The sequence below is a fragment of the Choloepus didactylus genome, chromosome 6 (genome assembly GCF_015220235.1).
Source record: "Choloepus didactylus isolate mChoDid1 chromosome 6, mChoDid1.pri, whole genome shotgun sequence".
In the NCBI taxonomy this organism is placed as follows: domain Eukaryota; kingdom Metazoa; phylum Chordata; class Mammalia; order Pilosa; family Megalonychidae; genus Choloepus; species Choloepus didactylus.
Window position 1 is genome coordinate 10144818 of NC_051312.1, and position 26651 is coordinate 10171468.

Sequence of the window (26651 nt, forward strand, 5' to 3'; positions counted from 1 at the left end):
TGACTATGATTTAAAAAAAAAAACGGAACATAAGTGTTGGAGAGGATGTAGAGAAATAGGAACTCTCGTTCATCGTTGGCGAGAATGTAGAATAGTGCAGCTGCTGTGGAAAACAGCTTGGAGGTTCCTCAAAAAGTAAAACAGAACTGTAAGACTCGGCAACCCACTTTTAGGTATATACCCCAAAGAATTCAAAGCAGGGACTTGAACAGATATTTTCACACAGATGTTCACAGCGGCATTATTCACAATTGCCAAAAGATGAAAGCAACCCAAGTGTCCATCAACCGATGAATGAATAAACAAAATATGGTATATACATACGATGGAATATTATTCAGCTATAAAAGGAATGAAGTTCTGATTTAGGCACCAACATGGATGAACCTTGAAGATATCCTGAGTGAAATAAGCAAAACACAAAAGGACAAATACTGGATGATCTCACTGATATGAAATAATTAGAATATGCAAATTCATAGCTAGAAATTAGAATAAAGTTATCCAGAGGCTGGGACACAATTGGTACACAGCTTCTGTTTGGGGTGATGGAAATGTTTTGGTAATGGGTGGTGGTGATGGTAGCACAATATTGCGGATGTAATTAACAGCACTGAGTTATATACTTAGATGTGGTTAAAATGGGAAATTTTATGTTGTATATATGTTACCACAATAAACAAAGAAAGAAAAAAACAAACAACAAAAGCCCAAATAGGTATGATCTCACAATTAGAATAAGCAAACTTAGGGTCAGAATTCAGAATATAGGTGACCGGGGAGCAGGGTTGGGATAGAGAATGGGAAATTAAAGTTTAAAATGTACAGGGTTCCTATTCGGAATGACGGAAATGTCCCGGTGATGGATGGTGGTGATGGGTGCACAACATTGTGGATGCAATTAACAGCACTGAAATATATCTTGATGTGGTTAAAAGGGGGAGATGTTAAGATTGTACATATGAGAACAGAATAAAATCTAAAAAAATCCATGGAACTACACTACACAAACACTGAACCCTAAGTTAAACCATGGACTATAGTTAATAGTACAATTATAAAAAGGTGCTTTCATCAACTGCAACAAATGCAAGATGTTAGTAATAGGGTGGTATATGGGAATCCTGTGTTTTATGCATGATTGTTCAATAAACAACTCCTCTAATAAAAAAAAAAAGCCCGAATAGGGCAGCCAAGAGGAAGCCCTGCTCTCCCTGGCTCCCCCCTCTAATCACCCTTAGAGTCTGGGGTCTTAAGGGGGTAGGGCCAAAAGAGCAACCACATTTGTGGGGTTCCACCCCCACAAAACCCCATAGAGAGAACAAAGGGACTGCCGCTGTGGTTGGGGGCGAGGGTGGTGCCCTGTGTGCCTGGTCCCCCCAAACCAGCCTGCACCCCCAGAAGTGACGAGCCTCTACAGCCCTGATGAGGACACTGAGGCCCCGTAGGCCCCAGCCCCAGGCCCCAGTGAGCTTGGGCCGGCCTGTGCCAGCTGGTGGCAGTGTCCAAACAGTCAGTGCCACCCGGGCCAGCAGGAACTCCCCACCCCGGGGGGTTCAGAGCAGCCGGCCAGACCCCCCAAACTGGCCCAGACTCCCTCCACCTTTGCTCGGGAGACGAGTCCTAGTTTGTGTCCCCCTCGCCCTGGCACCCCACCCAGCCCTGCTCCCCCCCACCTCCGCCCACTCTTATCTCTATGAAAAAAGCCTGGATCCCTGAGACGGCTGGAGCAGCTTATGTAAGCTGCAGGTGTTGGGGTCACAGGGGCACCCCCCAAGAAGACCTGAAGGAGGCTCTGTGTTGGGGGAACTCCCTGGGGGTCAGGCTTGGGCTAAGTCGGGGTTTGGGTTTCACGGGGTGGGAGGAGCATGCAGGGAAGGCAGCGCTCAGGCCCCAGACTGCGAGGGGGGCGGTAGGACTGGGCAGGGCCATGTGGGTCCTCAAATGCAGAGCCCTGTCCCTGTAGCCGGGGCCCTGGGAGCATCCTCCCTGCCCCCCCTCCCAGCATCCAGGGCCCGTTCCCCAGCAGGGGTGCCATGGGGAAGGAGGAGGGGCAGCCGGACCAGGGAGGGGACCCTGGGAGCTGTCCCCTCAGGCCACGGCAGCAGGCTTGAGCAAAAACACACGCCTGAGACAGATGTGGGGCCTTTTCCTTTTATTTGGGGTTCTTCTGAATGGAAACGAGACCCCTGCACCCACGTCCCGGTGCCTCTGGCACCCCATAACCATAACCCCATTCCTGAAGAGTCCCCTTTGAAATCCCCTATATAAAAAAAAGGAGGGAGGGGGAGGGGGTGAGCCTGAACACCTTCCAGGGCAGGGGGCCGGGCAGGGCCAGGGTGGGGTGGGGTGCAGGCTGCGGGGGCGGAGGGGGGCGTTGGCTTCTGCACGGAAGGCACAGCTGTCCCCAGCCCTGGGGAGGAGGCCCCAGGCAGGGGAGGGGGCTCCAGGCTGCCCTGACTGCAATGGCTGTGCAGGGCTAGTGGTTATGTTTAAAGTCTGTAGGAGACACGCAAAGGGATAGGGGAGAAGGTAGGGGTGCTGGGGGGGGCAGCCTCTCAAGAGCTGGATGCGGTGTGAGGGGAGGGGATACATCAGGGTGCTCGGGGGGCCTGTGGCTGCCAGCTCCCCAGAAGTCCAGCGGCCCTGAAGCAGACACATGCGTAAGCTGCCTGATGGGGGGCCGGGGGGAGGGGCGGGGGTCCATCCTGGGCCCGTGGTTGGTGGAGGCGGAGGCGGAGGGCTGCCCAGCTCTGCCCGGAGCAGATGAGCAGTGGGGGCTGGGGGTGAGGGGGCAGGAGAAAAGACTGTCCTGGCTCCACGGAAGGCACTTGCAGCTGGCGTGGCCCGGCGTGGTGCGGCGTGGCATGGTGTGGAGTGGCGTGGCGGGAAGGTGTGGCAAACCAGGAAGGGAGGGGGTCCAGAAAGGGGGGCCTGAGACCCACCTCATGCAAACATGGTCAGCTGTAACCACTGTGGGGGGAGAAGGAAGTCAGCCCGGGGCAGCAGAAACAGGCCCGTTTGGCTTCCTCTTTCTCCCTCCCCACCTGGACCCCCAAGCCCAGCCTCCAGGTCTCTTGGCCCAGGAGCCACCCTCTTTGCCCCTCTGAGGGCAGGTCGGAGAGGGTCCCTTGTGTGGTGACACTTTCTTATCTCCCCTACCCCCGGGATGCCAGGCTGTTGGCTTTGACAGAGGCCCCCAGGGCCTCTGGCAATCCCCCCCATCCCCTCCTCCCAGGGATCAGGTCCCCACACCCTGTCCCCCCGGGGCTCAGGAGGCCTGGCCTAAAGGTTCTGAGGTTCTGCCAGGGGTCCGAGGGAAGCTCCCACCTTAAACAGGTCAAAGGTCACGACTCCATCCAGATCTGTATCCAGAGATTTGAAAAACCCTGCATGTTCAAGACAAGAGGCTGTGAGGCTAGGAACTGAGCGGGGCACTGATGGCAGGCCCCCAGCCTCCTGGCCCCCACCTCGGCTCCCAACCTGCACACAGCACCCCAAGCCCTCTCACCCCTTGGGGTCTGGGTCCCCCTTATGCTCCCAGCACTTGGCCTCCAGGTTACGTGCACGGTGGCTGTCGGGGCCACCCAGCCCCACCCGCCCGTAGACCTCTCTGGCACACGGCCCTCCCCGTGGCGCTGGCCTGTATCTGCCGCAGAGGCAACTCATTCTCCCGGCTCCCGTGGGGATGGCTTTGGGACTGAGCCAGAGGTTGGGCACTGGTGGGGGCACTCACGGAACATGGTCTCCAGCCGCACCAGGCAGCACACGAAGTTGTCGAAGTCGATGGCCAGGTCGGGCTCGGAGTAGCGGGTGATGATGAGCTCATACAGCTTCTTGTTGAGCTTGAAGCCTGCCCAGGGAGCTGTGTGAGGGCCGGAGGCCCAGCCCTGGCTCTGGGGGACGTGGAGGAGGCCTGGGGCTCTCCCTTCACCAGGGAGTTGCCCCACAGCTCAGAGGCATGAAGACCTCCCGGGCAGGGCTAGGAGGGGGAGAGGCTGGCAGTCCCAGAGGGAGCGCCAGAGGCCTGGCCACCTAGGGCATTGGGTGCCCGTCAAAGAGGGCCCAGGGATCTGGTTTAGTGTGTTTGGAACTCCCTGGCCCTGTCCTTAAGTAGTCCTGGTGGAGAACCCTGGGATTCTCTCTCCAGAGGCTTGGAGCCTGGCTTCACCCCTCCCTGGCTATGTGGCCTGGGCTGGTCATGTCCCCTCCCTCTGAGCTGACTTTTCTCACGTGCGCAGTGGGGATATGAAAAGAACCTGCCCTCACTCAGCCGCAGCGGGGCTGGAGGGAGAGAACACTGGGGAAGCACATACCACATTGTGGTGCTCAGTATCGGGGGCAAAAGGCAAAAGGGGATGGCCGTTAGCCCCTCACCACCGTCCCTACCCAGGGCCCAGGTGCAGTGCCACAGTCCCGCCCAGGCACACGGGGACGGCCACCCCTTGGGCCTCACCCGCAGACTCGATGGCCATCCTCATCTCGTAGGCGCTCATGCTGCCCGATTTGTCCAGGTCGAACTTGCGAAAGATGGCCTGGGTGGGGGCAGGGGGTGAGGGCCAGACAGAGACGTCCGCCCCCTCCTGCCCCCCACCCCGGGCTGCTGAAGGGAGGGGGAAGGTGCTGGAAAGGAGGGTCCGGCACTGGGATATGTGGGCTCAGGAGGGGAGCGGACCCTGGGTGGAGCCCCAGGGGCAGGAACACCCACCAGGTAATTCCGGATGCGGTTCCAGAGAATATTGAACTCTACCAGGCCCAGCTTCCCATTGCCGTCACGCTGAGGGGCCATTAAAGAAGACAATTCCATCGCTGAGAGCAGGGATGGGGGAAAGGGGCTGGTGGGGAGAAAGGGAGCCGCTACTGGGAAAGCAGATGACTCAGAGGGGAGGGGAGAAGCAGGGTGGGCTGGGGAAGGGTGCAGAAAGAACTCAAGCCTTAGGGTCCCTTGGAGATCCCATCCCTGCTCCACTTTTCACTTGATGCAAGGCCAGTGCCTCAGTTTCCCCCTCCTAATCAATGGGAAGATGCCCAGGAAGACATCTGAACCTGGAGCACTGAGGTGTCCACATGCCACGAAGCTTTGTGCACTTCTCTGTGTTGCTCAGCCAACGCCCCTTCTGCACCCACAGCCCCCCACCCGAACCCCGACTCAGGCAGCACACGCGACAGGCAGGATACGTCCATGAGGTTCACCATGCTGCGGCAGGACTCCAGGCTGAAGCCCTTGGTCCGCAGGTCTTTGTCTGCAAAACACAAAACCAGTTCCTACAACTCCCCCAGCGAGCTTCCTGCGCCTGAACGGGCCGGTGGCTCCACCTGTGCATGTTGGGAAACGAAGCCTATCCGGTTCCTCTCCCCAGGCCGTGTGGCCCGGCCTGGGGGTGCATCTCTGGGAAGAGTGGGAGCCTCTTTCGTTGCACAAAGGTGCTATCAGCTGGCCCAGCCAGGGGCCTGGGGTCTGTGCCGCCCAGAGGGGTGCCCGCTTCCAGGCACACTAAGGTGCAGAGCTCAGGCACAAAGAGCAGGTTTCAGGTCAGTCGTGTATGACACGAGCAGTGGCCTGAGCCCATTACGGGAGCCGAAGCCTGGATCCTAGACTGGGAGGAAATGGGGCGCAGGATGGAAGGTGGGGTACAGCCACTTGGGGCCTCTCACGTTTGCTGATGATCCTGTTGAGGATGGTCCGCAGCTCCTTGACACTGATCTCCAAGTCCTGGGGAGAGAGGGGAGTGGTGGCACCCGTCCTGGGGAGGGGCTACCCCTCAGTGCTCCCCCCGTCCCCATCCCGACCTACCGCCCCTGCCAGTTGCCTGAAGAGGGACTTGAAGTTCTCATCAATCTCCTCTTCTGAGAGCACTTGCTGGACCGGGAAGGGTGGAGAGCAGGTAAGGGGCGTCCCAGCCGTGCAGCACGAGCAGCTGGAAGTGGGGCTGGGACCACTCATTGGCTACACATCCCCTCCCCTCTCTGAATCTCACTCCTCTCATCTGTAAAAGGGGGAGCTGGTCCCTGCCCTAGCCCCTGCCAGGATGCTCTGTTCTAAATGAGGGGACGCAGCAGAGCTCAATGATGAGGGTGAGGGGCTGGATCCCTGCTGTGCAGCCTTGGGCAAGTTCCTTGACCCCTCTGGACTTGAGTTTCCTGTTCTTCAGAGGGGACACCCCAACCTGGCTGTCAGGTGGGGAGGGAAGTGGGATGACCCGGGTCAAAGGCTCAGCACAGACACGGCCCCACGATCGCTCGGGGACCGTGCTGGGCAGAGGAGGATTTGATGACTCCTGTTATTCCTGCCAGGAAGGGCTCTGGCCTGCAGGGGGACATGCAGGTCCCGACACAGCCCCTGGGGGCCTGGGAGGAGGGCGCACACACCTCGTTGGGGAGGTTGGCCTGGATCTGGTCGTCCAGCTCCCTGCAGAGAACGGGCAGAAGGAAGGGTCAGTCAGAGGGGCGTGGGCCGGAGGGGGCGGGGGGGGGGGTTCCCAGGACTTGGGGGTGGGGGTGGGGGGAGCACCGGCCGCAACTCACTGGGTCCCAGCACTCTTCTCCGAGAAGAAGCGCAGCACAAAGTCGCCCTCCTTGTTGGGCTCGAAGGTGGAGGGCACCACCACGTATTCCCCGGGCGGGAGCCGGAAGCGGGTGCTGACCTCCCGCAGGTTGATGAACTGCTCCGAGCGCGCCCGCGACGCATTGGCCAGGAAGAAGTCGCGCTTCAGGTGCACGGCCGGCTGGCCCACCAGCTGACGGGGGCAAGGGGTGAGGAGCTCAGTCCACCCTCCAGAGCCACCCCCAACCCCAGGCCCTGGGCCCCAAGCTCTGGCCAAGGGCCTGGAGACCCGGGTCAGGGCTCAGCCACCCACAGGCAGCATGAGCTTGACAAGTCGTTTTGCCTCAGTTTCCTCATCTGTAAAATGGGGGTAACACCAGCCCTATCTGGGTTCAAAGGCTATGGCACCATTTAAAGAACATCCCTATTATCATTACCTCATATCCTTTTTGAAATTCTACTCAAAGCTCTCCCCTTGTTGGTCACTGCAGGCACCCTACAGGTGGCCCCTCATTTCACGCTCACGACAGCCCCGTGCGGTGGTGCCATTACCCCCATTTTACAGACGTGGACACTGAGGCTCACACTGAGGCTCAGGGTGTAAGCGACTTGCTCATGGCAGCAAACTCACTTGCCCAACACCCTGTTCTTGCCAAAGCCCTGCTCCCAGATGGCTGAAGTCAGGACTTAGGAAGAGAGTAAGCTAGAAGATGCTTGTATTTGGAGGGCAAGTGAGTTCCAACCCGGCTCACCTGCTTACTCCCTGCTCTGACCCTCAGGAGGGCACCGCCTGCTCCACCCACTGAGCAGACAGCCGAAGGCAGAGGGCATTTTGTGAGCATAAAGCAAAGGTGATGTCTTAGCTCTGCACGTGGGGATCTGCCACTGTCTTGCCCGCTCTGGGCTGAGAGTGCGGCACCATCAGGCGGCGTGCGCTCGGGCATGTGTAAATCCAGGTGAACCAGGTACCACACTTACCTGTGGAGGGATCTGCAAGAGAAAGGGAGGAAATTAGAAAGAGTGCTTGTCCCAGGTTGCTGGGTATGTAATGGGCAGGGGGCCCCAAGTTTTGAGGGGAGAGCGACTGGGCTGAGGACCCAACCCTGTCCTCACACCAGAGGGGGCCCCCAGGACCCCAGAAAAAAGCCCCGGCAGGCCTGAGTGCCCACCCCATTCCTGGAGGACCCTGGGCCTCAGCCCCGCGTCAAGGTCCTCATCAGTCTGCCGCCAGGGGCTGTGGCTGGGCCAGGTGTGTGGCCGTCCCTGTCTTGAACGCACAGTGCATGGCAGGGCAGGCTCAGGGAAACAGGAGTCACAGTTACGGAGCCACCAGCCCAACCTGGCCAGCCTCTGCTTACACGCTTCCAAGACAGGGAGCTCACTCCTCCCTCAGGGAAGCCCCCTTGCCCACTTTTTTCCAAAGCTGAGCCCCAGGTGTGGGCTTTTTTCCAAAGCTGAGCCCCAGGTGTGGGCTCAGCTGGCTCCCTGTTCCGAAGGGCAGCCTCCCAGGCTCTGAGGGGCGGGGGCATATCCCAGAGTCCTCCTTTCCTAGTCAAACATCCTCCTCTCCTTCCACCCCACTGCCCGAGATGAATCTTGGGTCCCTGCCCACGCCGGAGCCGGCAGGGGGCCTGAGCAGGTGCCTCCCGGAGGCTCCCTGCCTGGCAGGTGCAACACCCCACGCACTCGGGGTGGGTCTGCAGCGGCGGCATTGAGCTTTGGCGCCCCCTGGTGGATGCCGGGCGCGGGGGGCAGGGCGGGTTTCCGGTGGGGTCCCCGGGCTCCCGGGGCTCACCTCGTAGACTGCGAAGCCGATGGTCTCCATGTCGCGGCCGAAGCGGCGCTCGCGGCGGCGGTGCTTCTGCATGAGGGCGAGCACGAAGCTGCAGCCCGACTCGCGGCCCCCGTGGTCATCGTCGGGGTCGTCGACCTCTTCCAGCCGGATCTTGAATTGGGGGTTCACCCAGAAAGTGGCTGGGGGAGGCAGGGAGGTGGGGGTCAGGGATGGGACGTAGCGGACCCCCCCAGGCCTCCCCAATGCACCCATCTGTCCTCTCAACAATTGCTTTTATTGCCCACCGCGTGCCAGGGGACAGCCATCCAGCGGGGACACACGTGGTCCCTGCCAGCAAGGGGCTCAGATCCCACCCGGGAGGTGAAGTAGGAGCGAGTCAGTTAAGTTAATTAAGCAGGCTAGAGTCGGTCAGGGAGGCGCCTGTGAGGTGAGATTTGAGCTGACAGCTGAAGGTGCAGCCCTGGGAAGGTGACAGGGGTAAGAGTCCAGGCTCATGGGGCATAGCCAGTGTCTAAGGACGCGCAAAAGCCCAGGTGGGGATCCAAGGAGCCTCCAATGGCAAGGAGTGTGGATTGAACCAAAGCACCAAAGGAGCCCCTGGCTTGCGACAGGGAGGACGAGACTGGATTGGTATTCTATAAAAGGTGACCCTGGCTGCTGAGTGGAGAATGGCTTAGAAGATGGCAGGAGTGAAAGCAGGGATCCGGTAAGAGGCTGCAGAAGGCGTCTTCCGTTTCTGACAGTTTGGTGCTTTCTCTGCCTGGACAACCCATTGGACGAAAACAACCAAATGCCGGATAGAATATGAAAAACACATTTTTAAATGCATTACTAAACCACAGCATCCAACCTCCACCGCCCACCCCACGCACTCCCAAATGATAACACGTCTTGGCAACAATGTGGGAAATTGGAACCCTGTAAACTGGGAATGAGGGTGGGAATCTAAAACTGTGCAGCAGTTTTGGGAATCAGTCTGGCAGCTCCTTAAATGGTTAAATAGGAGTTATTATATGACCCAGCAATTCTATTCCTAGGTATAGATCCAAGAAAATTGAAAACAAATGTCCAGAAAAACTTGTACACTAATGTTCATAGCAGGAGAGTAGAAACAACCCAAATATCCATCAACTGATGAATGGATAAACAAAATGTGGTAAATCCATACACTGGAATATTATTTAGCTATAGAAAGAAATGAAGTGCTGTTCTATGCTACAACATACTAAGTGAGAGAAGCCATACACAAAAGGACCACATATTGTATGAGTCCATGTATATAAAATGTTCAGAACAAGTAAGACCATAGAGACAGAAAGTAGATTAGTGGACTCCTGGGGATAACGGAGATGGAAAGATTGGAGAGCTGACAGGTAAGCGGTACAATGTTCCTTTTTGGGGTAATAAAAATGTCCTAAAATTGGTGTAGTGTTGGATGCACAATGCTGTAAATAGACAACAGCTGCTGAATTGTATACTTTGAATGGGAGAATCTATGGTAAGTGGTTCTAAAAAATGGAACTAGGAGCTTTGCAAGGTAAATAATGCCAAAGGGCTTCTGTCCACCCCTGGAGACCCTGGGCTTTGGGCATGGAGGGCCACAGATAAAGAGTCCAGGGCCTGCCCAAGGTAGAAAATCCAATAGGAGATTTCTGCAATAAAATTGGGGGCCTCACAGGGAATACCAGCTGTGTGAGTGCGAAAAAGAAATAAGCTCCAGGGGGATTAAGGGGAAAAAAAAATCCTCCCTGAGAATTTATAACCAGAAGCCAGCCTTCACATGGGTGTGCAGTTTTAATTCAAGCTGCCTGTGAAGTCAAGGTAACCTTAAGCAGAGAACTTATTTTTCTAAGAGTCCTGAGTTAGTAGCATCCCCAGGTGAGTGGCAGAAAAACAGGCACATTCTCTCTGGAGGAACATAACTTCATCCCAGGATTCAGAGAACCCCTGCAGATGAATGTCTAGGCCAAATGAGTAAAAAAATCTCCAAACTCCCAAGGAAACAATGCTAGATGACTGACAACCAGTAGCCACAAAAAATAAAAACAGACTCACCAAGACTTTAGATACTGGAATTATCAGACACAGAATATAAAATACTATGTTTACAGAAAAAAATGAGAAGCTTAAGGATATGAGCAGGAATGAACAGATTTGAAAATGATCCAGTGAAACTTCTAGAAAGAAAAAATAAAAGAACTGAAATTAAATACTTGTTGACAGGATTAATCACCAGATGTGGCATAGCAGAAAATAAAATTAGTGAATTGGAGAATGGATCTGAGGAAACTACTCAGTGAATCCAGAGACTAAGAAATAGAAAATCTAAAAGAGAAGTTGAAAGACATAGAGGATTGAGTGAGAAAGTTCAGCTTACATTTAATTGGAATTCCAGAAGGAGATAATAAAGAGTGGGGAGAAGGCAATATTCTAAGATAATGGCTTAGAATTTTCCAGAATTATTGAAAGACACAATCCTCAGACCCAGGAAGCTCAACAAATCCAGAGAAGGCTAAATAAAAAGAAATCCATAACTCAATGCATCTTGGTAAAACTATAGAACATCAAAGTAAAAATAAAAGATCTTAAAAGGGGCCAGAGAGAAAAGATAAATACCCCCGAGAAGACAGACAGACAGACAGACTGCTGACTCACAATAGGAACAGCTGAAGCAGAAGTCACAGCATCTTCAGTGAGCCTGAAAGTAACGTCAACCCAGAATCTTATATCCAGAGACACTGTCGTGAATGAGCAAGAAACAAGGGGATTTTAGACAAATAACAAGAAAGTTGATCACCAAAAGACCCTCACTAAGAGAACCACAAAAGGATGTACTTCAGGCAGATGGAAAATGATTCTGGACGAAGATCTGAGAATAATGAGTAAAAATACTGTTATTATCTGGGTAATTCAAATAAACATGAACTGTATTAAATAATAATAGAATTATTAGAGATGAAGGTGGTCACTAGATAAAGGGTTTAGAAAGGGCTCCAACACTTTGTTCAGTTGGTTGGCTGAAACATGGACCCAAAAGCAGCCTACACTAACTGATGACTATAGAGGAGGTATCCAAAGGCTTTGGGAGATTGGAATGTTAGAGTGGATTTACCACGTAAGACCTGCTCAGCCACCTCAGGAGTGTCCGGAGGACACAGCTCAACTGGGATCCACAAATGCAGTGGGGACGATAGGATGCTGGGTTGGCAGGGGCCAGTGGCAGCACCTAACTGCCAGGAGCAAGGTGGTCATGGTTACCATAAAGGACACAGAGTCAAATCAGCGATAAGAATAGTCTGACTCACAGAGGTCTATGGCATTGGCTAGTTGATCATATGGTAGCTAGAAGTAAAACAGATAATTAGTCTACTAAATTTTTATCCATTCGTGTAAGTAGAAGAGTTCTAAATCAAGTGAACAGACATCTAATTGAATCACACAGAGTCACAGCCCCTCAATTGAGTCCCAGACTTGCAACAGTTTACAGACCCACAACCCTTTAAATGAAGGGAAGGCTGGGACCCTTTGGGGAAGGGCCTTGCTGTAGGCCAAAAACTTATACTGATCATCTTCCTCTTAGCCATTCCCAAAGGGACCTTTGCCTTTTACCAGAGTGGCTGTACTTGGGGAAAAAGAAATAATTAGACTTTGGGGGAATTATTAAACACTTGCTCTGAAATGACACTAATTCCAGGAGACCCAAAACATCATTCTGGTCCACCAGTCAGAGTTGGGGCTTATGGAGGTCAGGTGATCAGTGAAGTTTTAGTCCAGGTCTGTCTCACAGTGGGTCCAGCGGGTCCCTGAACACAGCCTGTGGATACTTCCCCAGTTCTAGAATGCATAATTGGAATAGACATACTCAGCAACTGGCAGAATCCCCTGGTTCATGAGGAATCCTAGAATCCTAGTCCCCTAGGATGGTATAACAATTCTAAATTTGATGCTCATAATATCATAGCTCAAAATATATAACAAAAAATAATTGATAGAAATACTGGGGGAAATTGGCAAAGCCACTACAATGGCGCCGATATGTCATCATCCCTCTCCCAGTAATTGACAGATTGAGCAGACAGAATAATTGACAAGTTTGATATAAAGGACAATTATAGAACACTCTCCCCACTGCTTAGAGAACAGTGTCTAGTGAACAGGAGAGGCTCCAGAGCTCACAGTCTGGGTTCAAACCCATCCCAGCTCTGCTACTTAATGGATCAGTGACTTTAGGCAAATTGCTTAATCTCTTTGGGCCTGTTTCGTTATCTGTAAATAGGAGGTAATAACAGTGTCTACCTCATAGGGTTAGTGTGAGAGCTAATCAAGTTAGGGGTACTTAGAGTATGATACTTAATATATGTGTTGGTCAGCCTTTTCAAGAACACAGAACATTTATGAAAACTCACACATGCTGAGTCATGGTGCCAGCTTCTGCTCATTTCAAGGCTATGAGTTCATATAGACAATATTTTCTGGCAACAATGAAATTAAGTTAGAAATCAATAATAAAAAATAGGAAAAATATGTTTAGAAATTTAAAAACACTCCTAAAATGACCAGTTTATCAAAAAAGAAAGGATAATGGAAATGAGAAATCACATAGAATGGTAATGAATCACTATATACATAGATTTAAGAAAAAGATCTCAAATCAATAACTTAAACTTCCACCTTAAGAAACTAGAAAACAGCAAACTAAAATAAACCAAAAGCAAGCAGAAGGAAAAGACATAAAGACTAGAGCACATATAAATAAAATTGAGAATAGAAAAACAATAAAGAAAAATCAATGAAATCAAAAGTTGGTTCTTTAAAAAGATCAAGAAATTTGATGAACTTTTAACTAGAAAGAACAAGAAAAAAGAGAGAAGACTCAAATTACTAAAATCAGAAATGAAAGAAGGGATATCACTACCAGCCTAACAGAAATAAAAATAATTCTAGGGAAATATTATTAACATTGCATGCCAACAAATCAGATAACCTAGATAAAATGGACAAATTCCTAGAAGATACAAACTACCAAAAATGTCTCAAGAAGAAACAATCAGAATACCTACAACAAGAAAAGGGGTTGAATTAGTAATCGAAAACTCCCCACAAAAAACCCAGGCCTAGATGGTTTCACTGGTACATTGGTACTAAGCAATTAAAGAATAATTAATACTAAACTTCAAAAAAATCTTCCAAAAAATAGAAGGGGACACTTTCCAATTCATTCTGAGACTAGTATTATCCTGGTCACCCATCAAAACCAAGAGGGATTTATCACAGTCATCAAAATCAGTTTAGCATCCAAAAATCAATCACCCCAATATACCATACTCATAAAGGACAAAAACCCCACATGATCATCTTAATAGATGCAGAAAGAACATTTGACAAAATTGGTAATAAAAACACTCAACAAACTAAAAACAGAAGGGAACTTCCTCACTTGATAAAAGGCATCTATGAAGAATCCATAGCTAACATCACTTAATGACCAAAAGACTGGTTGTTTTTACCCTAAGATCAGGAACAAGACACGGATACCCACTTATACCACTTCTACTCAACACTGTACTGGAGGTTCTAGCCAAGGAAATTAGGCAACAAAAAGAAATAAAAGGCATCTATTTTGGGAAGGAAAAAGTAAAACTATCTCTATTTGCAGATGAATGATTTTGTATATAAAAATTCTAAGGGGTACACACACATACACACACACACACAATTAAAGCTAACAAACAAGTTCAGCAAGGTTGCAGGATACAAGAGCAATATAGAAGAGTCAATTGTATTTCTATACACTAGGATCAAATAATCTGAGAATAAAATTAAGAAAATTCCATTTACAGTAGCATCAAAAAGAATAAAATACCTAGTAATAAATTTAACAAAAGAAGTGCACTGAAAGAAAAATTATTGAAAAAATTAAAGATAACCTAAATAAATGGAAAGACATCCCATGTTCATGGATTAAAATATTTAATATTGTTAATATGATAACATCATCTATCACATTCTGCAGATTCAATACAATCCCCATCAAAATGCCAGCTGGCTTTTTTAACAGAAATTGACACATTGATCCTACACTTCATATGGAAATATAAAAGACCAAGAATAGCCAAAACAATCTTGAAACAAAACAAAACAAACAAATAAACAAAAAATCCTACCAAAGTTGGAAGACTTACATCCCAATTTCAAAACTTACTACAAAGCTACAGTCATCAAGACTGTGTGGTACTGGCATAAGGATGTACATCCAAATCAGTGGAATAGAATTGAGAGATTGGAAATAAACTCACATGTTTATGGTCAACTGATGTGCAACAAGAGTGCCAAGACCACTCCATGAGAGGAAAAGAACAACCTTTTTCGCAAACAGCGGTGGGACAATTGGATATCCACATGCAAAAGAATGATGCTGGACACCCACCTCCCACCATATACAAAAATTAACTCAGTATGGATCACAGACTTAAATATGAGATCTATAACTACAAAACTCTTAGAAGAAAACATAGCTCTAAATCATCATGACTTCGTATTAGGCAATGGTTTCTCAGATATGACACCCAAAGCACAATTAACAAAAGAAAATAATAGATAAAGTAGACATCATCAAAATTAAAAACTTTTGTGTTTCAAAGGGAACTATCAAGAAACTAAAAGACAATCCACAGAATGGGAGAAAATATTTGCAAATCATATATCTGAAAAGTATATAAGAATATGTAAAGAACTGACAACTTAGCAATGCAAAGGCAAATAACCCAATTTAAAAACGGGCAAAGGATTTGAATATACATTTCTCCGACGAAGATGTACAAATGGTAATGAGCATGTGAGCACATGAAAAGTTGCTCAACATTATTAGCCACTAGGGAAATGCAAATCAAAACTATGAGATAGCACTTCATGTACACTGGGATGGCTATAATCAAAAAGACAGACAATAGCAAATGCTGACAAGGATGTGGAGAAATTGTAACCTTCACACACTGTGGCTTGGGATACAAAATGGTGCAACCACTTTGAAAAAACAGTTTGGCAGTTCCTCAAAACTTAAAGAGTTATCATATGACCCAACAATTCCACTCCTGGGTATAGACCCAAGAGAATGAAAACATTTGTTCATACAAACACGTGCACACGAACGACCACAGCATCATTATTCAAAATAGCCAAAAGGTGGAAGGAACCCAAGTATTCATCAACAGATAAATGGATAAAATGTGAGAGTGTATATTCATGCAATGGGATATTATTCAGTCATAAAGAGAAATGAAATTCTGATACATGCTACAATGTGGTCAAACCTTGAAAACATGCTAAGTGAAAGAAGCCAGACACAAAAGGTCACATATTGTATGATTCCATCTATAGAAAATGTCCATGTAGGCAGCCCCAGAGAGATTAGTGGTTGCCAGAAGCTGGGAGGAGAGGGGAATAGGGAGTGATTACTAATGGATACAGGGTTTCATTTTGGGGTGATGAAAATATTCTGGAATTAAATGTCTTAATGGTCGCACAACTTTGTCAATATACTAAAAACTAGTGAGTTGTGCAGTTTAAAAATGTGAATTTTATGGCATGTGAATTATATCTCAGTTTAAAAAGCAAACTGCTCATCAAAATTGTGTAATGCAGTTAAAAATGCACTTGGACAGAAATTTAGAGCCTTAGGTACTTATAGAAAAAATAATCCAAATTAAGGAACTAAGCATCTAATTTAAGAAGTCATAAAATAAAGTCTAAAAATAAACCCAAAGAAAGTAGAAGGAATGAGATAATGGACAGAAAAGCAAAGATAAATGACAGAAAAAAATAATGCTAAAGAAAGGATCAACAAAATCAAATTTTGTTTCTTTGAAAGACAAATAATATTGACAAACCTTGCAGGATTAATAAAGAGAGGCAGTGCAAATGAACATTGTGATAAAAAAGAGGACATTATGACAGATGAGATACAAGTATATGAAGGATAACTTTGAAAACAAATGAAATGGATAAATTCCTAGAAAATACAACTTATCAAAATAGGCTCTAAACATCTCGACAGGTGAACTTGCTGCCCTCCCCACTACGTGGGACCCGACTCCCAGGGGTGTAAATCTCCCTGGCAACACAGAGTATGACTCTCGGGGATGAATGTGGACCTGGCATCATGAGACTGAGAGTATCTTCTTGACCAAAAAGGGGATGCAAAATGAGACGAAATAGTTTCAGTGGCTGAGAGATTCCAAATGGAGTTGAAAGGTCACTGTGGTGGACATTCTTATGCACTATATAGATAACACCTCTTAGGCTTTAATGTATTGGAATAGCTAGAAGTAAATACCTGAAACTACCAAACTCCAACCCAGCAGTCTGGACTCCTGAAGACAATTATATAATAATGTAGATTACAAGGGGTGACAGTGTGATTGTGAAGACCTTGTGGATCACACCCCCTTTATCTAGTGTATGGATGAGTGGAGGAATGGGGATAAAAACTAAAGGACAAATGGGGTGGGATGGGGGGATGATTTGGGTGTTTTTTTTTCACTTTTATTTTTTATTCTTGTTCTGGTTCTTTCTGATGTAAGGAAAACGTTCAGAGATAGATTGTGGTGATGAACGCATAACTATGTTATCATACTGTGGACAGTGGATTGTATATCATGGATAATTGTATGGTGTGTGAATGTATTTCAATAAAACTGAATTTAATAATAAAAAAAAAAATAGGCTCTAAAAAAAATGACACCCAAATAGTCCAATAACCATCAAAGATATTCAATATCTAAAGTTAATCTTTGCACAAAGAAAAGAACAGGGCTGACAGCTTTACACACAAGTTCTACCAAACATTCAAGTAACAAATCATTCCCACCTTATGCAAACTGTTCTAAGATACAGAAAGAGAGGACACTTCACTATTCACTTAATAAGACAAAACAGCATCGATGTCAAAACTGGATAAGGTCAGCATGAGAAAAGACAATTACAGGCAAACCTCACAAACTAAGATGTAAAACTCTTATATAAAAAAAGTTATGTCATCTTTACACCCAAAGCACAAGCAACAGAAGAAAAAAAGATAAATGGGACCTCATCAAAATGAAAAACTTTTGTGCCTCAAAGGACTTTATCATGAAAGTAAAATGACAACTTATACAATAGGAGGAAATATTTGGAAACCACAAATCCAATAAAGCTTTAAAATCCAAAACATAAAGAAATACTTCAACTCAGTAACAACAAAAATAAACAACCCAATTAAAAACTGGACAAAAGATTTGAATAGGCATTTCTCCAAAGAAAATAGACAAACGGCCAAAAAAGCACATAAAAAGGTGCTCAACATCATTAACCATTAGGGAAATGCAAATCAAAACCACAATAAGATACCATTTAATACCCGTTAGAATAGCTACTATATAAAAAACAGAAAATTACAAGTGTTGGAGAGGATATGGAGAAATAGAAACCCTCATTCATTGCTGGAGGGAATGTAAAATGGCGCAGCCGCTATGGAGAACAATTTGGCAGTTCCTCAGAAAGTACGGAATGACCATATGACCCAGCAGTCCACTTCTAGGTATATATCCAAAAGAATTTAAAGTAGGGACTCACACAGGTGTTTGCACCCTGATGTGCATAGTGGTATTATCCATAATTGCCAAAAGATAGAAGCAACCCAAGTGTCCATCAACCAATGAATGGATAAACAAAATGTACTATATACATATGATGGAATATCATCAAAAGGAATGAAGTTTTGATGCATGCTACAACACGGATGACCCTTGAAGACATCTTGTTGAGTGAAATGAGCCAGACGTAAAGGGGCAAATATTGTCTGATCGCACTGATGTGAAATACTTAGAATAAGCAATCTCAGAGTCATAATCTAGAACATAGATTACCAGGGGCTGGGTGGAGGTAGGGAGTAGGGAATTAAGGTTTAAAATGTATAGTGTTACTATTTGGAACGATGGGAAAGTTTTGGTAATGGATGGTGATGACGGTAGCTCAATGTTGTTGAACATAATTAACAGCACTGAATTTGAGATTTGAATGTGGTTAAAAGGGGAAATATTAGAGGTTATAGATATGTTACAAGAATGAAAAGTCTTTTAAAAAATTCATGGCACTGCACAACATAAACAGTGAACCCTAAATTGAATCATGGACTATGTTAATAGTACAATTATAAAAATATGCTCTCATCAATTGTAACAAATATACCACACCAATGCAAGGTGTTAATAACAGGCTGATATATGGGAATCCTGTATTTTATGCATGGGTACTCTGTGAACTCACAACTTCTAGAAAAAATAAAAAATTTATATCATGACCAGGTATTTTTATCCCAGGAATGTAAAGTTGATTTAATGTTAGAAAATTGATAAATGAAACTTACCATTTTAACAGATAAAAGAAAAAAGGTATATTATCATCACAATAAACACAATCAAGTTTAATAATATCAAACTCAATCTGATAAACACCATCTAGACAAAACCTAGAGTAAAAAGGTTTAGTGTGAAACGTGCAGTGAACATTTAGTGGTGAAATGCTGAAAACTTTCCCTTCAAGAGAGGAGCTAGGTAAGGGTCCCCTTTTTGCCACTTCTGCTGAACACCCTGCAGTCCCAACCAGCATATTAAACAAGAAAGAGAAATAAAAGCTGTTAGAACTGGAAAAGAAACAAATTTGCCATCATTGGCATGTGGTATGTATTTGATGTAGAAAATCAAAAAGAATCTACAGATTAAAGGAGTAAAATTAATTACAGTATAGCAAGTTTGCTGGCTACAAAATAAATTTTAAAAGTCAACCACATGTTACTGTATCAGTAACTATTACTTGGGAGATGTAATTTAGAAAGTGATACCATTTACAACAGCAAAAAAATGATAGAGGGCCTAGGAAAAATCTCAAAAGATGTGTAAGCCCTTTAAGAAGAAAATTAGGAAACGTTATCGAAACACATTCAAGAAGACCAAAATAAATGGAGAGAAACCATATTCTTGGTTAAAAAGACTCAAAATTTAAAGCTACCAATTCTCCCCAAATTGATCTACAGAGTCAATGCAATTCCAAAAAAAAAAAAAAAAAAAATCTCGTTGTTTTTTTTTTTTTTGTAGAACTTGGGAAACAGATTCCAAATCTCATATGGAAATATAAAGAGCTGAGAATAGCCAAGAGACCCCTGAAGAAGGAATTCACCCTACCCAAGAGCAGGATTTCTTAGAAATCTAGAGCAATTAAATCAATGTGCTTTGTGACAGAGGCACAGCCAGCCCGAGGGACAGAATGGCGAGCCCAGAAACAGACTCATACATATATGGCATCTAGATTATATCAGAGCGGGCACTGCAGGTCAGTGAGTAAAGGAGCAACTTCTCAATAAATAGTACAGGGAAAACCGGTTATCTGTTTAAGGGGGAAAAAAAATGAAACTGGATCCCTACAAGAGAGAAGAATGCTTTGAAACAGAGGGCAGCGAGCCATGCTGGGACCTGGTGGAGGGTGCAGGACAGAGCGCACAGCAGTGGTGGGTGGCAGAGTAGAAGCTGCTGGGGACCTCTGAAGAGTAGTTTGGGCAGCGTGGTGGGGACGGGAGGACCCAGTTGTGACATAAGAGTGAGAGGTAACGGGTTGGGGAGCTCGTTGCTTTCAGAGGGAGCGAGAATGGGATCCAGAACAGAGACAGTTCTGCTTCTCTGCTTTCATCTGTCACAAGTGGGGAGGCAGTGAAGACGGGCACAGATGCCGACAGGGCTGGGGGACTTGGAGGTGGGAACCTGCGTTTGAGGAGGTCTGTCCCTTCCATGAAGCCAGCCAGGCCAGGTCCTCAGCTGAGCGTTTACAGTGGAGGGAGGTGGGAGGAAAGAGTGGGGACCGTGCTAACTAGTAGAGAATTGCCGGACTGTGCAAACTGCTCATTTGAGGTTTGTGGCTGTGAATTTCCAGGGATAACACTGTCCCGGTTGTACAATTTCTCTCCAGCCATTTTCAACATTTCCGGTGTGGCACACGGAAGGTGGAGAGCTGAGTTCAATGAGGATTGTGCTTGTGTCCAGTGAAAAGAACAGAGGGACAGAAGGGCCAGGAAACTGGGCGTGTGCAGGGACAAGATGAAATGACGGACTCTGTCCTGGGTAAGGAAAGACATGAAGACAAGGTGGGGATGGAAGAGAGTGCAAAGGTAATGGGTTCATCAGATGAGCTACTTCAACGAGGCCAAAAAAAAGAAAAGAAAAGAAAAAAAAAAAAAAGAGGACTGTAGAGCAAGGGAGCTGACAGGGTCAAAGGTGGAGGTCAGAGGGTGGGATGTTTGGGAAGGTGGATTCAGAGATGAGCAGTTACTGGGCAAGACAAGCTCGTGTGCTTAGGGTGGCAGGAGAAGGTTGCTGGAGGTGGGGATGTCGAGGACTGAGAGGCCAGGGTGTAGACCCAGTCATCTAAATGGATCAAGAAACCCAGGGAGAAGGGACAGGAGAAGGACACGAGAGGACAACCGTGCCCCAGGAGGGCAGCAGGACTGGAGGGACAGTCTTAAGGAATGAGTGGGAGTGACAGGGAGGTGGCTGGATGGCAATGGATGGCAAGGGGAGGACGAGGGTGTCAGCTTTAATCCTTGCCTTCCCCTTCCTCTCCCTGGTTAGAACCCACCCTGAGCTCTTTAGAATTTATGAAAACTTTCTTTAGTTTACTCCGCAAAGCAAATGCAAGAGTTCAGCACGATGGTGTGTCCCCATCTCACAGGGGAGAGCACCCAGGACCCTACCCCAGGCTGGGCCCTGCACCTCCCCATGCCACACGTCCGCTTGGCTGGGTCACCTGGGTAGTTCCGGCAGCCCCCCGCGGTGCTGCCCCGCCGCCAGGTGCCCTCGTAGAGCGTGGTGTTCCACTTGCGGAACCTGCGGCTCTGGAGTGCGTCGGGCGTCAGGTTGCAGATCTCCAGGCGGGTGAACTCGCGCATGAAGTCCCGGAAGGACATCCTGGGGGTCGGGGGACAGGTAAGCCACAGTGCCCAGCCAGACCCTGAGGGAGGCGCACAGGCTGGGTCTGTGGGGATTGGGACCTGGGGGTCAAGGCCACGAGAGGGGCCAGGCCAAGGAGGGGGTGCTCACCAGAACTCCCCATCCTCCATCTTGACCCGGAGCTGTTCCCGTTCATAGGGATCCACGCTGTTCCACTCTGAGGAGCTGGGGGGGGACGGGCACTGCCAGGGTTGGTGGGCACTACCCTGCCTGGCCTCTGTCCCCCAGTCTGTCCGCCCCAGCCTGTATCCCCCCAGCCCAGGCCAGGAGGCCTCCGCAAGGTCAAGGCCTGAGATCCCAGTTCCAGGGGGGTGTCTTCTCCAGACTGGGTCAGATGCCCTGAGAAGGCCCCCACGCTGGGCATGGGGCCCCTTGTCAAGACAGGACCCGCTCTGTCCCCCAGCCCCAATCACATGAAGACAGGCCTCTCTGCTCAATCCTGAAATGCCGGGTGCACCCTAACAGCCCCCCCATCCCTCCCCAGCTATGCCCCAGGGCTCACCCGTCACTCCAGGCTCCCGTCCACTCCACCTCGCCCCAGGGGTTCCGCATCCGGATCAGGCTCACCATCTGGCCCTGGTAGTGCACCTGGGCCCCAGATTCTCACTGGCGTCGGCCCCTGGCATGCACCCCTTCCCAAGGCCCCTCCTGGACCAGCTCACCCTTGCTGAGCACCCCCTAGCACATTGTGGAAGATATGTGACACCCACCCCATAATTCTGCAAGACTCCAGTTCTACGAGGGAGCAGCCATGCAAACACAGGACAGTAAATCAGGGCAGGAAACGATAAGCATGTCAGGAAGAGGGTCCCCGGGACATGGATAAGGGGGTGCAGGAGGAGACAGCCCACCCTTGGCCCTGGTCAGACCCCAGTGGGGTCCCCCCACAGGCAAGGAGATAGCCACCGGCCCCCAAGGGGAGGTGCCCCTGCCCCTACCCCGGGTACCTGCTTGGCCCCGGTCACAGAGTAGGCGTGGCCCTTCACCAGCTTCTTGAAGGTGACGGCCTCCATGTCCATAATGCTGGAGATCTACACAAAGACAAGGCACCGTGGGTGGGGCCGGGCTCCCCATGCCCCGGTTACTGCCCCCCACCCCAGGTCAGGAGACGAGACTTGAGCACTTGTGGGTCTTGGACATCTCCCCTGGACATGTAACAGCTGTGGGGAGCTACAGGCAAGGCCCCTGTGTAGTCCACAACCCCCCTACCACATACACACGCTGCCACTGGGTGGGAGTGGGGAACTCCCGGGCACCCCACTGATGCTGCAATTGGACAGGGCTGCCCAGACCCTCTGTGAACACACATACTCACACACACCCCACATCGGTGCACAGTCCCCCAGAGCCAAGGGGCCCTCCGAGGGCTGGGTATGGAGGGCAGTGCAGGGGGGACAAGGGAAGACGAGAGACAGGCAGGACCAGTTTGGGATGGGGAGGGGGCTGGGGGAGGACTCTGAAGTCAAGGTTGAGGGAAGAAGGGGATGAAATGCGGGAACGGAAGTGCAGCGAAGGGTGGGATTGGGGTGAGAGCAGGAGGGGAGCAGAGCCTGGGGAAGGTCTTGGCCTGAGGCTGGTGAACTGGCCAGGGGCAGGCGTGGAGTTCCACGGCAGGGATGAGGCCCAGAGCCAAGCGGCAGGCTGGAAAGAGCTGCCGTCTGAGGTTCTGGGGACAGCGAGCAGGGGGGACAGGAATGCTGCAGAGGGTGAAGCTGTAACTGAGGCTGGGTTTGGATCCACCAAGGTTGCTGAGGAGCATGGCGGGGGTCTGGGGCCAGGGTGCAGGGGGCGGGGGTCTGGGACCAGGGCGTGCAGGGTGCACTCACGTCGATGGAGCAGCCCAACAGGGAGCCCCGGTCCAGCGCCTTGAGGATGATCTGGTAGAGGTCACTGGGCGCCTTGCGCAGCTCGTACCACTCCGTGACCCCACCCGTGAAGTCCTCAAAGCCCTCCGAGGTGCTGCCCCCCGACAGGGCTTCGTAGCTGCCATTCACCCTGTGGGCAGCCCCAGGTCAGCAAGGCGGCCGGGACCCCACCCCCCAGGGCCGGCCGAGTGGTCCCCAGCCCCCCCACTCACTTGGCATAGGCCTTCTCCAGCAGGGCGCTCCAGAACTCGTTGCCTTCAGCTGAGTGCACGAACACGAGCTTCCCGTCCTTGGTGGGCAGCAGGTCGTCCACGACCACGTCCACCCACTCCCCAAACTGCCACAGCTGGGGGAGGAGGGCGTAGTGAGAACCTGCTTGGGGGGTCCCACAGGCCTGAGCTCCAGCCGCAGCTCTGCCACTACCAGGTAACGATCCTGACACCACTGCCTGGCAGAACCTCAGTTTCCCCATTGGTAGGAGGGAGTGGCGTCTTCCTCAGTGGAAGGTTAAACGACATCTGCGCAGGACTGCCGATAATTTTTGAAATAGCTCGAGGGCCTCAGGTAAGGAGAGGATGGAAGCCAAGGAGAGGTTGCGGCCCTCCTCTAACCAGCCCCTCTGGGGACAGGCCCCCTGCCCCCCACCCCCTTCCAGGCCTGGGGATGGGGGATGGGAGGACACACATGCACGCTGAGTGACGAATGAAAATGTGGTATCCAGATCCTTCAACTACAAGATGGGCGGGCAGGTTCCCCTGCAAAATCACTGGGTTTGCTTCAGAGATGCTGGGGTGGGGGCGTTTCCAGGGCAGGAGGGGTCGATCCAGTCTGGGTCCATGGTCCTGGGACCAGAAACCACCAGCTGGGCACGGAGGGAGGTGGGTGAACAACATGGGGGAGGGGAGAAGGCGGGGGTTGGAGCGGTGGAGCAGGTGGAGTGGAGGCCTAGGAGCCCATTGAAGAGGGAAGGGAGGGGAGGGGGCCCCCCCATGGACTGTGCCCCTATCAGGCCAGGTGCAGCCAAATGGATGGAACCTCGGGTCCTGCAGGGCAGGTGGGGTGGATGGGACCTGGGGCTCTCTGACAAGGAAGACGGAGAGAACACCCAGGAAGCCCCGGGACAGAACTGGGCCCCTCAGGGCAGGGGGCCTGGCCTTAGATTGCCAGGGTGCGTCTCTCCCAACACTAGCTCATTGAAAATTAATTCCTGTGACTTGAAAAATGGGCCGAGAGCGCAAAGTCAGGAAAAGCTGGTTTCAATAGACTTAATCCCGAGTCTTTCTTTTCTGCAGGGCTGTTAGAGGCTCCGTCAGAGTTTGCCAAAATACAGGAGGTGCTCGGAGGGGGAGCTGCTCGGGGGGAGACATCTGCAGGTACTGGTCTGTTTTCCCCCAAAGAACACCCCTTATTTTTCAGATGGGGAAATTGAGGTCCAGGAAAGGAGAAGGGTTTGGCCCACAGGATATACAGAGAGCTCGCTCTTTCCTCCCAAGCACCTGCTCCCCGATACGCACAGCCACCTTGGAAAACTGCCAGCTGCAATACCTGCCTGCCTGTTTCACACACGACGGAGCTGAGATGGTATCAAGAGGGCAAATACCTTCCAGAGGAGGGACTGCCCCTGCAGGGTGTGGCCTTGGCCACCCTGACTTCAGGGACTTCAGGTAGCCATGCATCCCTCCTCGCCTCCCCCAGTGCCTGCGCAGGTGCCTCACCTGGAAGTGGAAGACGCCGGCATAGCCGTTCTGGAAGCTCTGGCCATGCGGGACCACACGATGCAGGAGGGTGTCATTGAGGGTGAGGGAGGCAATGGCCGCCAGCAGCCAACAGTCCCCTGGGATGGAAGGGAGCCCACGTCAGGCCTGCTCCACCAGCCTGCCCTGGCAGTGCACAAGGGTGCCCATTCTGGGGAGCACCCGCGGTTCCCCGGGTGGAGTACCCCTGACTCCCCTCAACTTACTGCAAAGACCCAGGAATCTTGGCAAACCAGCCCCAGCCCTGATAGCCAGAGCCTGCCTCGGCTTGCAAGAGGGAGGGGTTGGGGCAGGGCCCGCTCCAGGGAAGGAATGGAAAGAGGGAACTTACGGAAAAAAAACACCCAGAATCCCCCAGTGCCTACCCAGGGCTCCCTGGCAGATGTCTGTGCGTGTGGCTCCGTCCACGATGAACTGGGGGTTTGAGAAAAGCTCCTGCGAGAGACCCAGAGTCCTGTCCCTGGGGCCAGTCCCTCCCAGAACCTGGCACCCAGCCACCCCAGACCCCCACGCCCCACTGGGGACCCAGAGTCCTGTCCCCGACTCCTCACCCAGGATCCAGGGGTCGGCCAGCCCCACCCGGGGTGGCCCCTCTCACCGTGGGGCGCTTCCACTTGATGCCATACGTCTTGGAGGAGTTGGGGCCCAGCTCCTTGAAGCCCAGACTCTGGGGTACCGGGGGGAAGGCCTCGTCGCGGAAGAGGGCCCCACTCTGCAGGCATTGCGCCCGCAGCTGCTCGTAATCCTGGCCCAGGTACTTGATGGCGTTCTCGTGGCGGCCCAGGCCCAGCTCCTTGGCCCGCAGCTTCTGTACTTGGGCTGACACCCCCGTGCAGTACACGGGAGTGATGAACTCCTCGGCCATCCTGCAGCACAGACGGCCGGCTCAGAGCCCAGGCCCTCCCACAGGGAGAACCAGAGCTCCTGGCCCCACTTCCTCCCCAAACCTGGGGTTCCCTTGCCACACTGCTGTTCCCCTTGTTGAACCCTGGCCTTGCTGCCCCCCTCCCTCTGCCCCCAGAACCCAGGAGAGGGGCTCCCCAGCCCCTGGGTGTGCTGGCCACCACCTCTCCCTTCCCAAACCATTGTCTTGGGCCTGCAGCCCCTGCAGGTGGAGCAGGGCAGAGCCGCTGATAACAGAAAGAACTGAGAAGGCAGGGATCCCAGGGAAGGCCTCTTTGATCCGGTTTGTCAGCCTGTAACCCCCTCCCCAGAACAGTCAAGTTCCCGGCCCACTGGATCCTTTCCCTGGGGTGCAGGCTGAGAACTGCGGGAAGCCAGGGTCCCCCCTCCCCGGGCCCCTGAGACTGACGGGGCCATCAGGGCCACTGGACCCCCGTCCCTTCCCCTCCAGCCCTGCCCCAGCCCAGCCCCGGGGGACAATGGTGAGCTCAGGCTGGGGCCGGCGCCTGGGCCGTGTCGTTGCCAGGGGCCCCCGCCCGGGTCGCAGGCACCCAGAAGGCCGGGGCAGCGGCCAAGCTGGGGCAGCCCTGCAGCCCGGGGCGCGGCGGCCGGGGTCAGGGAGTCCCAGGCGGGCGGCCCAGCTCCTTACCTGGGGGCAGGGAGGGTTGTTTTGGGGGGTCGCGGCGGTCCCTGCGGCGGGTTTCCCGGGTGGCTGCTCAGGGCCGGGCCCAACCAGGAAGAGTGCTCCTCCCCGCCCTC

At 50.7% G+C, this 26651-nt stretch overlaps 1 protein-coding gene across 1 annotated transcript; it reads right to left on the reverse strand.

Annotated features, from left to right (window-relative positions):
* Window positions 1–2140: 2140 nt before the first annotated feature.
* On the reverse strand, window positions 2141–26651 carry CAPN1 (calpain 1). The gene is made up of 22 exons (XM_037838674.1): window positions 26542–26651; window positions 25588–25855; window positions 25355–25424; window positions 24951–25069; window positions 23448–23581; window positions 23197–23365; window positions 22318–22401; window positions 21873–21958; window positions 21461–21535; window positions 21168–21328; window positions 8340–8518; window positions 7523–7534; window positions 6526–6737; window positions 6370–6409; window positions 5795–5860; window positions 5656–5713; window positions 5179–5243; window positions 4709–4777; window positions 4457–4535; window positions 3737–3853; window positions 3331–3389; window positions 2141–2973 (listed from the first exon to the last, which is right to left on the reverse strand). The coding sequence occupies exons 2-22, from the start codon at window positions 25852–25854 to the stop codon at window positions 2947–2949; spliced, it is 2148 nt and encodes a 715-aa protein (XP_037694602.1). The 5' UTR covers window position 25855; window positions 26542–26651; the 3' UTR covers window positions 2141–2946.